This window comes from Pinus tabuliformis, chromosome 4_2 (assembly GCF_031772625.1).
Source record: "Pinus tabuliformis cultivar Carrire ecotype Pingquan chromosome 4_2, CPIR1, whole genome shotgun sequence".
Taxonomy (NCBI): domain Eukaryota; kingdom Viridiplantae; phylum Streptophyta; class Pinopsida; order Pinales; family Pinaceae; genus Pinus; species Pinus tabuliformis.
Genome location: NC_142304.1, coordinates 1,159,637,780 through 1,159,656,771, shown reverse-complemented (window position 1 = coordinate 1,159,656,771; position 18,992 = coordinate 1,159,637,780). Strand labels below are relative to the sequence as shown.

General features: G+C 38.4%; 1 protein-coding gene across 1 annotated transcript in view; it reads right to left on the bottom strand.

Moving 5' to 3' along the window:
* The window catches only part of LOC149173783 (MLO-like protein 1), a 525,125-nt gene that overhangs the window by 235,904 nt on the left and 270,229 nt on the right, over nucleotides 1–18,992 (bottom strand). Inside the window, exon 10 of the mRNA XM_089424731.1 lies at nucleotides 9,606–9,646. Coding sequence (XP_089280857.1) covers nucleotides 9,606–9,646 — 41 coding nt within the window. The remainder of the gene's footprint in view (nucleotides 1–9,605; nucleotides 9,647–18,992) is intronic.

The window sequence follows — 18,992 nt, the reverse complement described above, 5'->3', positions numbered from 1 at the left end:
CGAAAGGAAACCGGCACTAAATTGATTTTGCTAAGTTAAAAGACCAGTGCCTTATGGATTTAATGTTTAAACAATTGATTATCAGATGCTGCAGAAATATAAACCATGTAGAGTAACCATTTATCATCAAATTAATTTGAATGATGCAAGGTATCCAGTAAAACCACAATGTTCTTATAACGATTAAAGCTCAATAACGATATCCAGCGATTAAAAAAAATTCGAAAAGATAAATGCTTGATACACAACCACGCAATTATGAACATTAACCAGATATGCAGTTAATCCTCAGATGAACATTGAATCATATTAAACACTAATTCCCAAGTCAAAAAATTTAGGCTCAGCATAAAAGATGAAACCTAAGAAATTTCTGAGCCAAGACTGAAATTGGCAAAATATTTCCAAAATATTTTTATGATTTTCAGACAAAAATTAAAACAAAATTTAAAAAAAATCTAAATCTATACTTTAAAAGAAAAGAAAACTCCCTTTTTTTTTAAATTTTATAATTTTTTTATTTTTAAAAAATTTTAAAACTTAAAACCTAAAAAAAAATCATATCTAATCCTAAAAAAAAAAAAAAAAAAATTAAATCTAAAGTCTAATAAAAAAAGGAAATTTTTATGTCTTTTTATGATTTTTAATTATTAAAATATAAGAAAGTTAAATCTATCTAAACTAAATCTAAAGCTTAAAAAATTAATAAAATTTAAACTATCAAACCCAAATATTTAATTCCTAAACTAAAAACTATTAAAATCTAAATACTAAAACTAACACTTCAATCCAAAAAAAAACTAGACTAAACTTAAATCTAAAATTAAAATAACCTAAATACCATATAAAATCTAAAATAAAAATGAAAATCGATTTTTATTTTTTTAAATTTTTCATTTAAGTTAAAGCCTAAAGCAGGAAAAGTAAAAAACGATTAATCTAAATCTAAGTCTGAGTGAAAAAAGAAATGAAACGGCTAAATTAAAGTCGACGACACTAACCCTACGCTAAACTTACCAACGCACTGATACATAGAAAATTGCCCAAAAACCCCCCAACGTATGATTTGCGGGCTCAGATCAGGACTGCGTGAGGCGCGTAGAATGCAGAAAATCGGTAGAGGAATGAGTCGTTCGCTGGTGGCCCGTAAAATCCAAAAAAAAACGCTAACCCTGAATCGAGTTTAAAGTTTTGCTGCGTGTTTTCTTTGGGTGTATGCAGGACGGATAGATAAGACGCGCGGAGGGGAATGTTGGGCGGCGTGGAAATGATATGCTGGCATCAGAAGGTTGTGCAGCGTGAAAAGAAGAGGCCCACGCAAGCTTGCAGGCGGCCCATAAAAAAAATCGATTTGCAGGCAGGTTTGATGGAGCGTGCTTGACGGGTCTGCGGGCCACAACAATTTCGATGGGGATACTATGCAGTGAAAGGCGGAGAGATTGATCGATACGCTTTCCCTTAGCGTATTACAAAAAAAAATCAAATTTACGTGGCAAGTATATGCAGGTGAGGGGAAGTATGGAGACGACTGCGTGAATATTTAATGTATTTTGCAGATGGATAGGGATAGCAGCAGTATGAATGAGCAGCTGATTTAAATTTGAGCAGTGCGGAGCTAATACGCAGAGAAGATAACCCAGAAAACGATGAAACCTCTCCAATTATATCTAGATTTTCTCTGATCTGTAGCACCTGTGACCTGCAGAAGAGCATAAAAACCCTAATATAATATATGTATAAAACAAAATTTGAAACCCTAGATGAACCAATCAATTTACAGCTTTTGACCCCTGAACGGCTAGATTTAGCAATAATAGAAGTAATATTATCAAAATTTAATTTAAATGTAAAATGCTTCAGAAAACCCTGCATGCATTCATAAAAAATATTTCGAATGATAAGCCCGGTAATCTAAAAAAAGGATTTCCTGCACAGCTTAAAATCAACCATCAACATAGAAGGAGAAAACAATAGTGAAACCCCGATCAAATGGAGATACCTGCCAATATATTTCAGAATCTAAACTATCATTCAAACCTCAAAGATCAGACAAGATACCTGTGCCTAGATCAATCTTCATTAAGCTATCATTAATGGTTGAAAATAAAATTAGGCAGAACAAATAAAACAATCTTACAGCATTTTCAAAAGAGTAACACCAGCAAGATTTTTAACCCCAAAGTCTTCTTTATTGCACAAAAAAAATGAACTACAAGAGAGCTTCTTTAGCACAAGACTCACAGATCCTATCCTTCAAATGACCCCCTAGGACCCTATTTAAAGGAAAAAATCCCAACGGTTAGTTCAAGTGATCCATGTTGGAATGATCTTGACCGTCGATGAGAATCAAGATATCTCTTAATCTCATCTGTCGAATTAGTTAATTCATTAAAAAAATGAAAATTTGCATTTATTTACTCAAAAATATTATTATTATTAGGGTTTTTGCTTTATTTTATTATTTTATTATTTTTATTTTTATTTATTTATTTATTTATTTTATTTTATTTTATTTTAATTTTTAATTTATTTTTAAATGGATCCTCGAACTTAGCCTTTGGAAAAATCACCTAGGACCTAGGACATAAGACTTATGAGGGGATTAAAAAATTTTCTAACCCTCAAGACACCTTACATCATGACTTTTACAACTTTACACCTTAAGGGGGAAAACCCATTTGACATAGACCCTCATAAACCACCCAGTTTTGCGACACAACTATAATCTAGCAGATTAACACACTAGGATTCTCCTAAAATTCTAATGACAAAATCCATTCCGGCTTTGGGGTTAGGCTGAAGGAAAACTCTGCCGATCATGGATCGATGAGACGAAAAACCTTCCGAAACGTAGATTATCACTTAGAAAATTAGGTCCACCTAGGCAATTTACATGCATGACTCATATCTGCTAAGATTATTTACAATTTATACATGCAGACCGGGTTTACAACATAAATTGATCAAGCTGTCGATGACTGTCGAATGGCACGGACATGTCGATCAAGCGCTACCTTTTTTGCAAAGAAAAGGGGTGTACTGCTATGGGTAGTTGATCGGTAGTGGTCCACAGGTTTTTCTAAGGATATTGGTCCAAAAATAACTGGGTTATGTTATGTGTGTGTGCTAGTATTTCTTCCAATGCTTATTTCTTCCATAGTTTATTTGTGTAGGTTGCAATGTGATTGATTCAGTATTTGTTGTAGCACACAATAAATAAATTGTTAAAATTAATTTAACAATTAGGAGAATTATTTCCAGTGAGGAAACTATTCAAGGAAGATGTACTTGGAGGAGAAGATGAGATGCACCAGGATGCAGAAAGGGGAAAGCATAGACCCCTTCCTCACCAGGTTTCTGATTTTTCACACACAAAAGGGCTATAAATATAAGGAGTTCAAATTCATTTGGAGCATCGCATTCTCTCTCACATAGTTCGATCTTTGAAGATGGAAGTTGGATTAGTGCGAAATTGTTTAAGGGCTAGAAAAGAAGTTGGAAAGAAGTGTGCGTTTCTATAGGAAGATAGAGGGGCTCAAAATCGAAATTTTGGGACAAATCTCACTCCATTCTGAGGTGTATCAAGGGAGATTTAAGTTCTCCAAGTTTGGTCGAAGCTGCTGCTACCACTGTTGTTGGGTCGAAATTGTTGTTGATACTGCTAGGTTGAAGTTGCTTGTGAGGGGGTGTCATCTACAAGAAGGATTGAGGGCTGACTTGGTGTGGAAGGAATCTTTGTTTGGGTCTAAAGTCTTGGATTATCTCGAGAAACTATTCAAGGAAGAATTGTTGACTAGGTTTTCCCCTAGATAGGGATTTTTCCCTAGTTGTCCACCTACATTTGTTGTACTTGTGTTATTTTCTTAGTAATTGCTTGATGAACTAAAAGATAAAAGAACATAAAGACAAAAGAATCACAAGTAATTATCTATATAATAAAATATTTTTGCCTATTTGATTTTCTAACAGAGGAGCATGCTATAATTGGGGGTAATTTCAAATGTTGGAACTAAGCCCAACCCTTTATGGGCATTTGTGGGTTTATTAAGGAGAGCCCAAGGCTAATTTCGCAAAATTTACTGAGCACTCTAGAGGGGTCATACAACAGTCTCTTCCCAGCCAACACTTGTAGATTTCCAAGGCCAGCGCAGAGCTTGAATCACTTCCTAGCATCCGAGCAACACAATTTCTCACCTGGTGTTTGTCTAGTTTGCTTTAGCAATTCTAGGTGCACATATTCCACACATATATTGTACATTCCTCTTTGGTAATAAAATGGCTCAGCTTGGCGCAATTTTTGGATTAATTTGTGGTTGTCTAATTGCATGTTAAATTTATGTGTTGCATGTGGAGTTTGTTTTATCACTGTTATTTCCTAGTATGAATATTACAACCTACATTTGAGACTAATTCCAAAACAACTGAGAGAGAGAATTCACGCAGAATAGGCATTTAATCTAAAAGTAACCAAGAGTTTGCATCTCAGTTAGTTTTAGGTGTTGCATCTCATATAGGATAGTTTTCATCCTAGCGGCAACTATTCATCTGGTTACTTGGAAATTAATCTACATTGTGCAAGTAATTTGATTCCTAAGGCACTAGTCTCTAACTGATAAATTCTTTAAATCTAATCAAGTTGTGCTAAATAATTAAACTTTCCAATCATTTTCAACCAAGTTGCTAGGCCATTCAGTTGTGTTTCCCAAACTCATTGTTTCATCCATAGGGACAACCCCCCTTAGCCTATTATAGGGAGACAACTTAAATGGAGATGGCCTGGATCAGAGTGACAACCCCTTCCCGGAGCATTGTCGCATTCACTTGTATAATTTGGGCGATGTTCCCCACCACTTTGTGGGTGATATCCCTAGGAGAAAAAAATTCTCCATGATGGTCCTTAGCCGACAAGCCCTTGCAGCCCCAACTATCTCGTTGTGCCATTTCTCCGCCACCTGAGCCAACCATGTGGTCCCTCATTCATCTGTCATGATCGTATGTTTGAAGGTGGACCTCTCAAATCAAAAGATATGTCTTGTCATTTGGTAACTAAGTACTTTAATTTACTTATCATAGAAATTATTGGGCATGAACTAATGGGGGGTTTGGCGGAAAGAGTGGACTAGGTCTGTGCCCTTGTCCCCTAGATCTCTTTTGGGGTGTTAACCTTGAACCCTAGTCCCGTGTGAACTCTTTTACTCACCTTTGGGCTTCTCAGATGATATTTCATGGGAAACATGTGAAAATTCCTACTCCAAGGAACTGCTACTGCAGTAAAATTGAATTTACTTCTCCTACTTGATTTCAATATACATTATCAAGTTACTTTCTGAATACTGAAGTAAATTACTTTTGCAGCCTACACTACTTTAAATTTGATTACATCAAACAGAAAACTGAGCAAAGAACAAGATACATAGGATATAGTTATTTTTTGACAAAATAATCCCTAGAAAAACCCAATGCGGGAAAACCGGTGCAGCAACTCTGAAGGTTTCTATTATTAAGCAGTAATTCTGAATACAATGTTGGATGCCCTCCCGTAATCCAATGCCAGAGAAAATATAATGGCAGAGAACTGAGTTAGTTTTACCTCACTTCACCTAGCAGATTCCGGTTGATCCAGCAGCAGAACTAGCTAACCCTGGTTATCTCTACGCTGGCCCTGCATAGGCCATGCGTTAGCCTTACAAGCTCTATGTCAGCTTCTGCGTTGTCTCTTCTACCTTTGGAACTTCTGCGTCAACCTCTCTCAGTTGTTCTCGCAATTCCAGCTTTCTGCATGGGGTGCAGTGTCTGCTCTGCGCTAGCCCTTCTGGCACTGCGTCAGGCCTACGTGGGCCCAGATTGCCCAGCGTCAGTCCTTCTAGCTCTTGCGCTGCCTCCACTAGCATATCTTCGCCTCTCTGCCCAGCATTCCTAAACTATCCCTGCCCCTCTGCTGTAGAATGATCACTTAGTTCGAATTTCTTAGCTTCCTAACCCCATAAATCGAACTCTAGATCAATTTGTTCTCTCCATGTGTGTTTCTAAATGAAACCCAAGCCTCTTTCCTATACTTTTCTCGTTGAGAATTCAATGGCCAAGATTAAGTCTCTAATAAATGGCTAAGATTAAAAATTGACTTGATCTGCTTTCTAGAACATTCTCACCCTTATATTGATTAATACCCATTAATACTTTAATTTTCCTAAGTTTAGACTTAGGACCCCCATTAGAAATATTAATTATTGTAATAAAATACAATCAGGGTGGAATTTCACCAAATGATTTCTAGTTTCTTTAGAACTCATGTGCCTTAGCCTCTCCACCAATTTTCATGGCTAGAGCACATCCAATGCTACCAAAAGCTAACAAAACCCTGATTTTGGATGTGTGGTCCCGCTCACCGATTCATATATATATCATTCCCCCTTACGTTTATTATACCCCCTTTCATCACTTCTCCCACCTGGGACCACATTTCTCGACTGGGTCCACATAGGGTCAACCATCCCCTCCCCTTGCCCACATCTTGGATTAGGCTTGGAATGATGCCCTGGAGTTTGATGCAGCTGAAAAGAAAAGAAAAATCATAATTGGCCACATTCAACAAGAAATTGTACCACAAAATGAAAAAGATGGCCAAGACAAACACATTTAGCACATGGGCAAAAGCCATTACATGAGCTCTTCCCTCTCATAGCCATCACCCTGTTTTGTAGATGCCCTTGAAGAGTCTGCCTTTATCATTCAGGAACCCATGATTGTCCCAACACCTAGTGGGCAATGAACTACCCCACCTTAAAAGGGGGTACCCACTGCTGTACTTTGCACATCATGCTCTCATCCCTTTGAGCCACGAGCAGTTAACCAAAGAAAATCACAAAAGGCAAAAAGCATTTGAAGAAGGGTGGAAAAAGCAAGTTCAGGGTAACTCATGTACCACGATTACTCCCTCCTATACATTATTTACCCAAGTATGGGCTTCCCTTTATTAGCTACTCTTGTGACATGAGGTGTGACTCAGGTTGTTCCCCTTTGTCCCCTACCCTATTCCATCATTATATCACATGCCACCACCCTTTGACGGATGTACCATGAACATATCACCCCCTTTAGAAGTATAAACCACCTAATAGGATGATTGGTTAACCCCTCTTAGAGCTTGGAGACATTGGCACATGCCAAAGCCCACTATGGAAGGGCATGCCATTATGAAGTGCCCACTCATTGTCCATGGTTTGTAAATTCTTTTACTTGATTGCTTTAATGACTTGATATGTTGGAAGGTGCGGGGACGCATTGGATCTTATGCAGGATTACAGATGGTCTCCATTTTGGGTTTGGTCTCCCTATATGGGGTCCTAACCCTCCAGAGGGCTACATTGGCACATGAGGATGTGCGTAGAGAGCCATGGGTCTCCGTAGCAACAGGTACTAGTACATGGATCCCTAGAGTCATTTAGAGATCGCTTATGGTTCACCTATTGGACGAGGAAGATGCACCTGGTTCACCATGCCCAGTCGGCCCCACAGCTACATTATGCACTTGGCAAATGACCCAGGACTTGTATGATGATGTGGCATCACTTATACCATCATCTAAGCCCTTGCAGATGGTCTACAGGCATCTTCGACTTATTTGGAGACCCATGAGGACACTTGTGTGCCCCCACACCCACTTGGGAGCACCACAGGTTTACTACTTGGAGAACAAGGGGCCACCCCCTTGTCCACTGCTTTTGGGAGTCCTATTTCACATTTTGGCACCTATGGACTTCATCAGGCCTCATCTAAGGCCCAAGGACATGCATTATTGATCATTCGACCTCTTGAGAGGCTTATTCTTTCGCTTATGAGCTAGTTTGGTGGGCTTGTCACCAAAACTTGGTTATCTTATACATTATTTTATTCTAGGGTCTAAATTAGGCCTAATTAGCTAAATCAAACTCCTTAGAAGTGTATAAATACAAGTGATGTGATTTCATTTGGACATCGTCACTTGGTTTGGACTTGTATCTCTTTAGAGATTTTCACTATCCTTCTTTGTGGACGAAATTTTGGAGCATGGAATGAATTTTGATGTTTGGATCATCTTCTCTTGTCCTAGAGCTCCTTGATTGGCAAAATTATTGATGGTTGGATATATTCTCTTACATGTAAGTACAATTTAATGTTATTCTTTCTTTTACCTTGTCACTTGCATTGATGATGATATTTTCTCTATTCTAGGGCTAATTTGTTGCATCCATTATTGCGAAATTGGGGAAATTATGTTTCTAGATAGTGTTTCTCCTTATATGGGCCATGCATGATGAATGGATGTTCCTAGGGATAATTCTATGGTTGAATTTATCTTGACAAGCCATCTAATCTTGCAAAACAAAGTATAAAGATTTTAAGCTCACTCTCCTTTGCCCTAATGCTAAGCAAAGTTGACCTTGAGGCCTCCTTGGCCTAGAAAACGAAGTACATTCTCATTATTCTTCTTGACTCCAATCTCCCCAAAGGATTAGGCACTGGTCAACCATAACGTGATCACCTTGATACTTATCTTTTCTCTCACCTTCCTCTCCTATCTAGGCGTAGTCCCATTAGATATCCTAGGGCATCATCTTTCTTGCAAATGACTCACTCAAACAATTCGATCTCTTGGTTCCTAATACGTTGGTCTGTCTCCTATGCATCCTCCAAATTTGAGGAAATTTTGATCGAGCGATTGTGAGATATCCCAAGCCCTAGCCTTGTCATCGAATCTTGCCCTTGGCTTCCTTAAACTAGTAGCCTCATTGGGATCTTTATATTTACTTTGTTAGGAATTCTATCTTTGATCCATTTCTCTTCCCTGGTTGGGTCAAATACGTCATTGGTTGCTAAATCCCATTACCTTGACCTATTCAGGGGTCCACTTGGTCCCGTGTGGTCTCATTTCTTATCAAAGTCGACTCTTCAGAAACCACTTGGACAACCAAGTTCCATATGGATTTTAGGGATTAGGAGGCTCCTTTGCAAGTCACATTCCTTAAAACTAGCCCTTAAATCCTCATCAACCTCTCCTAGAGAACCCTACACCTCTCTTAAAAGCAAGCAAGCCGCAATCTTGAGTTTCTCCTAGGAAAAGGTTGTTGGAATCACTTCACACCCATTTCATTTGATCTACCCTTTATAGGTGATTCCCTATATAGCGGGTCTCCTCCCATTGGTGAAAGTCCGTAAAGAGTACGGAGGTTCAGCTGTGGTGACAGTGGGCTTTAGCTCCATTGTTGCTCTTGACCTAGCAAGTGCCCCTCTAGGACCCCTGCTAGTTTGAGTGGTAACAGGTGACAACAGGTCCTTGTCCCATTGTTGCCACTTGATCGAGTAGTAATCTCTTAGGAGCCCCTCCTATGACCCCTACTAAATAGAGTGGTAACAAGAACCTTACTAATAAAAGTTGCAACAAGTCTATAACCTTCTGTTTTTTCTATTTGTTTGTACATACTTTTATGACATGTTTTTCAAATGAACAAAAAAGGAAAGAAAAAGAATTGGAAAAGAAACTTATAATAATAATCATAATCCTTGAATACACATATTTCTTTACTACAGACTTATCAATATCCTTCAAAGGATTCAATTAAACTTACAATCAAAGGGATGAAAGCAATCCAAAAAATGGTATGCCAACCTGCAATCAACAACGAAAGCACATTGTAGCAGAACATGCAATTTACTCTTATTCATTTTTAGGAAAGGGACCAAAATATTAGGCATAATGAATAATAATGAGAAGTGATTCTCTAAATAATTTTTCATATTTCTTTTCATGTGGAGCTTATAAATAAACAAAAAACCATCTTTAAACCATAGAAAGTCAAAATCAAGCCTCAGTTCCTTTTACATAATTTATGAAAGGAAAACACTTTCAACCATAAGTAGTAAAGTACGACAATAAGCTGAAACACGAGAGACTGCATTTTATAGTGACTGTGGCAACAACATGTATCATATCAAACTAATATCTGAATAATTGATCTACAATGTACAATCTGAAGCCACTTCATATAAAAACATTATATATCCATTTACAGGACCTAGGGATATTTAAGAGAGAGATGACACCCTCAAAGTTACTTGTTACTAGATTTTTCATAATTCCTATTTCAAGGAACTTGGATGAAAATAGAAAAGCACTGGAAATTTATTTTGGTGGACAACTATCATACATTGGGTTCGTTCTTAGAGGCTATGCCACTACATTGTCACAACAAAGAAATAATATAATTTCGTTAATGTCCACAGCAGACCTAAATGTGACAAAAAAATATAACAAGGTCACAAATATATGTGGGAGGCCATGGTTACTTCTAAAAGCCAAAATATAAAGAGATACAAGTGAAAATCAAAACACAACAGAGTAACGAAGAGTGATGTTAGAAGGTAAACCCGAAAAAAGAGAACAGCACTACTCAACTAGATATAGAGGTAGGCATAGAGGAGGGATAAGAGCTATCTTCATCATCATCAATCAATGTGAAAGTACGAATGCAACCCCTGATAATGTAGTCCAGTGAGTGCCTGGAGCTGAGAGGACCTCATAATATTATCACTAATAGCACTAGCTGAGACCAGTTAAGAACATGAAACTGAGTTAAGGACTAACTACCTTCAAAAGTGTGGTGCTCTGTAGATATAAAGTAACTTCCCATGGGTGTGTGCTCTACCAGCAAGCAGTGAGGTGATCAGGATTTTATTCATGTGAGTGACGGTGTTCAAGTCCCCATAGCATGGAAACGTAGTCAAAGAGATGGCTATAAGTTACTAGCAACAAGATTTCCCCATATCTATATATATATATATATATATATATTAGTGGAGCTTTCCACTACTCTTGTGATTTTTATCACAAATGAATGTTCTACAAGTTGATTGAGTTTTGGATGACCTAGGGTTTATGGTTTCACTTATGCCTTGGTTGAGCATTTTTTAGATTCTCTTTGGTGCAATGGAATATCATTGGTCGAGAATTCATAATTATGTTGTTCATGGTTTGCCTAGCCCATCACTCATATATCTCTCATGTGAAACACCCTAACAATTATTGATGGATTAAGAGTGGCATGGTGTGATTCTAGTTCATGATGGTTTTTGTGACTAGGAAGTAACGCACAGTTCCCTTTTGTTATGACTTTGGATTTTGGAGGGGTTTTACTAAGATATGCTACTATTTTCATAGTACACAGCCTTTATGAACTGTATACCTCGATAGAACATATGTGGAGGTAGTTGATTATATTTTAATGGGGCCACCCACATTATCATGATACACCTTAGAACATATTTGTTGATGGACTTATTTTATATTATTATATGGTGGGTTGTTTTATTCATGAGATAGGACACATTCACCATTTTGACCTCACATTTTTGTCATGACATCACATATGGGCGCCTTTTCCTTGTGGAAGATTAATCTTCTAATGGAACTGTTGCCCCAAAATCTAGCAGGCCTTGTGAGGTGTGTGAAAATTCCTTGAAATGCAACAACCGGAAATTATTCTTCTAACTGGTTAATTATTATGCAGTTTATTTGCTACGGAAAACAAAGAATAATTCACACTGCAATTTCTTCATCATAAAAAGATATTGTGGAAGCAAAAATAGGAATTGAGAAATGCTTGCACACACATAAAAATGACGCAATTATTTTTGGACAATTGTCCTTGGAAAAACCCAATATGGGAAAATTGGTGCAGCAATGACGGTTTTATTATTATACAGTAGCAGAATTTCTAAGTACAATAAAATGATACCAAACTGGCATTTCTATATGAGAGAAATACTGGCAAAAATATCTAAGGGAATTTAACCTACTCATCAAGCAATCATTGCTCAATCTGACAACTCCAAGTCAGTCGTCCAAGCCCGCTACACAGGCTTCTGGGTTACCTCTAAGCAACCTGTAACTCACTTAGCCCCGGAACTACTACCACTCAAGTCATTCTACCTGTTACTTCTCTAGAAATGATCCTCCTGGCCTTCTAGAAATATTCCCAGCCTTTGGAAATTGAATCCACCTCCAACTAGGTTAAATCGAACTACCCCTTTGAGGCTGCGGGTAGGCTCTGCGCAACCTCCTGGAGAAATAATACGACCTCCTCTCCTAACTCTTCCAGAACTGGAAACTCCTTCGGAAATATGCTACTCTGCCCCTCTACCACCTGCTACTCAATATCTCCTATTGAATCACTTGCACTGGTAAATCTAATTGTTTAGATAGTTGGGTGTGGAGCCTCATTATCTTCTGTGTTCAAAGGTCTCAACCGGATGTATACCTCAAGAAGACTATACACCTCTCCACGCGGTGGGTGCAGGGGGGACTTGTCCACCCCGCGAGATTGGCTCCCGTGGGGGTTCGGGGGAGCCGATCCCCCCCGGCTGGGGGGTCTGGGGGCCAGTGGTCCCTTGGCGGGGGTTCGGGGGCAGCGCACCCGAAGCTAAAAATAGATGTAAAATTGCCTTGTAAAAGTTTAGTAATTTCTAATCAATCTAGGCTGTTCATTAGGCGGATGATCTGACGGTAGAAGTTATGTTTAATCTAGTTTTTTTTGCCCTAGAAGGCAACCCCTCACTATATATGAGGGGAATGTATTACGTCTATGTAGATCTGTATTCTAAGTGAGGAAGAGAGAGGAGATTGAGAGCGAAGAGGGTTTTACAGCGAATCTGTTGTAGGTTGTATCTCTTCAGTATGTTGGATAATATAATAAAAGAAGGACTGGTTGTTTCTCCGTGGACATAGCCCAATCTGGGTGAACCACGTATATCTATGTCTCTCTTGTTTTATGCATTTTCTGTGTTTATATTTCTGCAATATTTTATGTGTTCCATTGCTCCGTAATATATAATTTTCTAACAACTGGTATCAGAGCCGAAGGTCTATTTGGCTAATAAAATCGCAGGAGAGAAAAGGGTTCCTGGTTCGAGTGGGAGTAATGGCGTAAGATGGTAGGTTCAGGGTCGAAAAATTCAACGGCCAAAACTACCAGTTCTGGAAGATGCAGATGGAAGATTATCTGTATCAGAGAGATCTGTACCTACCATTGAACGGAAAGACAAAGAAGCCGACGAGTATGACAGACACAGAACGGGATATTCTTGACAGAAAGGCACTTGGAACAATACAGTTGTGCCTGGCAGCGTCAGTAGCATTTAATATTTCAAAGGAAACGACAACAGAGGGTTTAATGTTGGCATTGGCCAAACTATATGAAAAACCCTCAGCCTCAAATAAGATATTTCTTATGAAGCGTTTATTTAATATGAAGATGTCAGAAGGTGGATCTGTTGCAGATCATTTAAATGATTTTAATACAGTTACAAGTCAGTTAAGTTCTATAGAGGTAAATTTTGATGATGAAGTTAGGGCTCTATTATTTCTGTGCTCATTGCCAGAAAGTTGGAATGGTTTAGTTATGGCCATTAGTAACTTTGTCTCTGGATCTAGTACTTTAAAGTTTGATGATGTTGTTGGTGCAATCCTTAGCGAGAAAATGCAACGGAAAAGCTCCGGTGAGACATCAGACAATGCTTTGACTACATAGACTAGGGGAAGAAAAATGGAAAGAGGAAAGAGCCCAAGATATCGCAGTAAGTCAAGAAAAGGCAGATCCAAGTCCAGATCGGGGATAGTGTGCCGGAAATGCGTGAAGAAAGGACGCCTGAAGAAAAATTGCAAGTCTCAGAAGGGAAAAGAAGGAGACGCACAGCAAGAAACTAATCATGAAGCGAATGTAACAGGTGATGTGTTGAAATATGCTTTGATTCTTTCATTAGAAAATATTATTGATGCCTGGGTGGTAGATTCAGGGGCCTCGTTCCACGCCACACCTGATAAGAAACATTTTCATGATTATGTTCAAGGAGACTTTGGACAGGTTCGATTGGGTGATAATAAACCCTGTAAAATCATTGGAATGTGCACAGTTTTAATAAAACAACAGAATGGAAATCAATGGATATTGAAGGAGGTAAGGCATGTTCCAGCTCTGAAAAAAAATCAGATTTCAACAGGGCAGTTGGGAGGTGAAGGTTGCATTAGTACTTTCACAGATAAAACCTGGAAGGTCACTAAAGGATCCTTGGTAATAGCGAAAGGAGGAAAGGTTGGTACACTGTATTTATGCAATCGTATTTCTAATTCTATTAATGCTTTAACCCTAAGTTGCAGGAAACGTGCCCTAGGGGTCCGTTTCCGGCCGGAAACGAAACGGAAACGCGTTTCCGCGTACCGTACGGCCTGGAAACGAGTTTCCGACCGTACGGGCACGTTTCCCGAAATGGAAACGTGCCCGTACGGCCGGAAACGCGTTTCCAGGCCGTACGGGCCCCGTTTCCCCAAAAAAATGACTTGTTTTTTAATTTTTTTTTTTTTTTCTAATTAGTTTTTAAATTTTTTTAGGGTTTCTAAGCTGTTCTAGAAGCTGTTTCTAGGGCATCTAAGCTGTTCTAGAATTTTTTTTAGGGTTTCTAAGCTGTTCTAGAAGCTGTTTTAGGGTTTCTAAGCTGTGACTTGTCTCTATATATATATATATATATATTATTATATATATTCGCGTTTCCCCGTTTCCAAAATTTGGGGAGGTCGCGTTTCGTTTCGCTTCCCCATTTCGTTTCGCTTCCGTGTTTCCCCGTTTCGTGCAACTTAGCTTTAACCTCTACAGGAGAAGATATAGCATTGTGGCATCATAGGCTCGAGTACATGAGTGAGAAGGGGATGCAGATTCTTCACTCGAGAAATTTGTTGCCAGGTTTGAAGCATGTTGATCTAACATTCTGTGAAAATTGTGTTTATGGAAAACAGAAGAGAGTCAGATTCTTTAGAGTTGGGAAAGAAAAGAAGAGCGAAAAATTAGAGCTTGTGCATACAGATGTATGGGGACCTGCTCAGGTATCATCTCTTGGTGGCTCTCGTTATTATGTTACTTTTATTGATGATGCAACCAAAAAAACCTGGATTTTATTGTATTCGAAATAAATCTGACGTATTTGATACTTTCAAGAAATGGAAAGCTTTGGTTGAAAATGAGACAAGGAAAAGGTTGAAGTGTCTCAGATCAGATAATGGAGGTGAATATTGCAGTAAAGAGTTTGATAGGTACTGTTTAGAGAATGGAATTCGCAGAGAGAAGACAGTTCCAGGAACACCACAAGAAAATGGTGTGTCAGAAAGGATGAACTGGACAATCATGGAGCGTGCAAGGTGCATGAGATTGCATGCAGGATTGCCTTTACAATTTTGGGCAGATGTTGTAAACACTGTTGTTTATCTAATAAACAGAGGGCCTTCAAGTTCCTTGGATGGTGGTATTCCAGAGGAGGCATGGACAGGTAAAAAGGTAAACTACTCATTTTTAAAGACATTTGGTTGTGAAGCCTTTGTCCACATTAATAAAGAAAATAGAACAAAGCTTGAAGCAAAATCAAAAAAATGTACCTTTATTGGATATGGAATTAATGATTTTGGTTATCGCTTATATGATTATGAAAATCACAAAATCATTAGGAGCAGAGATATAATATTCAATGAAAAGGTCTTGTATAAGAATCAGTTGCAGGAAAAGAAACAAGAAAAAGAAAACACAGAATACACAGTGCTTGACAATATCACAGGAAAAGTGATGGTGCCTGAAAATCATAATGATCAACAGCTAGAACAACAACCACAACAGCAACAAGCACCTCAAACACCCGAAAGTGGTGTTAGAAGATCTACCAGGATAAGTAGACCCCCTGAACGATACTCTCCTTCATTATATTATGTATTGTTGACTGATTCTGGTGAACCAGAATGTTATGAAGAAGCAATGCAGGTAGAAACTAGGAAGAAGTGGGAGCAAGCCATGAAAGAAGAGATGGACTCCTTAGCACATAACCAGACTTGGGACTTAGTCAAGTTGTCTGCAGGTAAAACAGCAATGCAAAATAAACGGGTTTACAAGTTGAAGGAAGAAGATGGAGGTAGAAAAAGGTATAAAGCTAGACTTGTGGTGAAAGGGTTTGTACAGAAAAAGGGTATAGACTTTGATGAGATAGTTTCTCCTGTTGTGAAAATGACTTCAATCAAAACTATTCTAAGTCTAGTAGCAGTTGAAGATTTGCATCTTGAGCAGTTTGATGTGATGACAGTCTTTCTCCATGGGGATTTGGAGGAAGAGATATATATGTAGCAGCCACAAGGATATGAGGTAAAACAGAAGAAGAAACTAGTGTGCAGGTTGAAGAAGAGCTTGTGTGGCTTAAAACAGGCTCCAAAGCAGTGGTATCTAAAATTTGACAGGTTTATGTCTGAACAAGGTTATACTAGATGTCACTCTGACCATTATGTTTATCTCAAAAGGCAAAATGATGGGAGCTATATTATATTGTTATTGTATGTAGATGACATGCTTGTTGCAGGTTCTAACATGCAGGAGATAAATGTGCTCAAAAGGAAATTGGCAAACTCATTTGCAATGAAGGATTTGGGTGCTGTAAAACAAATCCTTGGTATGAGAATAACTAGAGACAGGAAGAAAAAATTAACATTGTCTCAAAGTGAGTACATAGAAAAGGTGTTGAAAAGGTTTAATATGCAGAATGCAAAACCAGTTGGTATACCTTTGGCTAGCCATTTCAAATTAAGTAAGGAGGCATGTCCCAAGACTCAAGAAGAAATGGCTCATATGTCTAAAGTTCCATGTGCATCAGCAGTTGGAAGCTTAACGTATGCAATGGTCTGCACAAGGCCCGATATTGCACATGCAGTGGGAGTTGTAAGCAGGTACATGAACAATCCAGGAAAAGAACATTGGATGGTGGTGAAGTGGATTCTCAGGAATTTGAGAGGTACCACAAATCAAGCATTATGCTTTGGTGGTTCAAACATTGTTCTACAGGGATATGTTGATGCAGATATGGCAGGTGACAGAGATAACAGGAGGAGCACTACAGGATATGTATTTACTGTAGGTGGAACAGCTATCAGTTGGGTTTCAAAAATCCAAAGTGTTGTTGCATTTTCAACAACAGAAGCAGAGTATATTGCTGCTACAAAGGCTAGTAAAGAAATGATTTGGTTACAAAGGTTTCTGGATGAATTGGGTAAAAATTTGGAGATGGGCAGGTTCTACAATGACAGCCAGAGTGCCATACATCTTGCAAAAAACTATGCATTTCATTCCAAGACTAAACATATACAGCTCAAGTACCATTTCATACAATCAGCATTGGAAGATGGACAATTGAAGCTGGAAAAGATACACCCTAGCCAGAATCCTGCAGATATGCTAACAAAAGTTGTAACCAGGGAAAAACTGAAAATTTGCTCAGTTTCAATTGGTCTTCAAGTATGATGAAGAAGATGAGAAACAGCCGGGTCCAAAATGGAGTTATTGTCTAGCAAATGAAGCAACAGTGGAGTTTCTATAATTAGTCTCCAAGTGAGAGATTGTTGGGTGTGGAGCCTGATTATCCTCAGTATTCAAAGGCCTCAGCCGGATGCATACCCCAGGAAGACTGTACACCCCTCCACGCGAGGGGAACTTGTCCCCCCCGCAGGGGTTCGGACCGTTCATTAGGTCGATGATCTGACAGTAGAAGTTATGTTTAATTTAGTTTTTTTGCCCTAAAAGGCAACCCCTCACTATATATGAGGGAATTGTATTGCGTCTGTAAAAATTTCTGTTTTCCCACCCCGGTTTTCAGTTTCACCTTATTTCTCCCATGTAGTTAAATGTCCATTCCCATAACCATACATTTAACAGACTGAAAAAAATAAATATGGCTGAAAACACAAATTCTGGAAATTTTTCAGAATGCTGGAAATTGCAGAAATAAAAATCAGCAATTAAAAACAGCCATTAAAACACATTAAAACACTGATATTTTTGGTCAACTTGACCCTGAAAAAACCCCCTACAACTCTTGGGGAAAACCAGTTTGAGAGCTCTTCTTTATTTCTGAAAATTGCCTTTTTACAGTGAGAATTATTCAGCAAAAAATCAGCAAGCAAATTTACAACTTATCTCATTTCCCGTGCCTCACAGCAATCTAGAAATTACAGCAAACAGGACAGCAATAAATGCTGTACGGCCTCCGTTTTGTGTGCAGAAAAATCAGCAAACTGCTCCTCGATTTTTGTGCAAAAATCTGCCTTTCACTATGTGCTGAATCAGCTGTACAAATCTGCTCAACTGCTGCCTTGGAATGTGTGCCAAGCTGTTGTCTCCTTCTCCTTCCTGCTCAGAAATCTCTCTTGCTCTCTTGCTCTCCTTCTCCCAATCTGCTCATGAAAGAATGAATGACCTTTTCCTCATTTTCCTCCTTTAATATAACTCCAAGTGACTTTTGGGTGATCTCTAAATCCAATGGCTGAAATAGATTTAGATCAATGGTTGAGATTAAATGCTCATTTAAATCTCACTTTCTATTTTTTAATTCACTCCACTTTAATAAAGACCCACTTAGTCATTTATTTCCAAAGTCACTTTTCATTTCTAATTTTTCATTGACTTTATAAAAGTCACTTTAAAATTAGACTTAATAACTTTATCACTTAAAGTCACTTTTAAATTAGATTTAACTTTATAAAATTATAAAGTCACTTTAGGAGAAAAATTAAATTCTTTTGGACACTTTTCCCTAGGCCAAAGATCAAAGCCTAAGGGAACCACCTGTCCTCCGGTACCAAATTTCAACACTCCCTCTTACCGAGGAAGGTGTTCCTCACCACACCCATCTTGTCTCTGAAGTAGACATGCTTGCCCCGTGGTAAGGCTTTGGTAAGGATATCTGCAACCTGCTCATCAGTGGAAATATACTCAAGCTTCACAGCTCCCTTCTGAACATAGTCTCTGATGAAATGATATCTGATCCCGATATGCTTTGACCTGTCATGAAATACTGGATTCTCCGTGAGTTTAATGCAACTCTGATTATCACAGTAAATCACTGAAGGTCTCAACGGCTGACCAAATAAGCCAAACAACATCTTG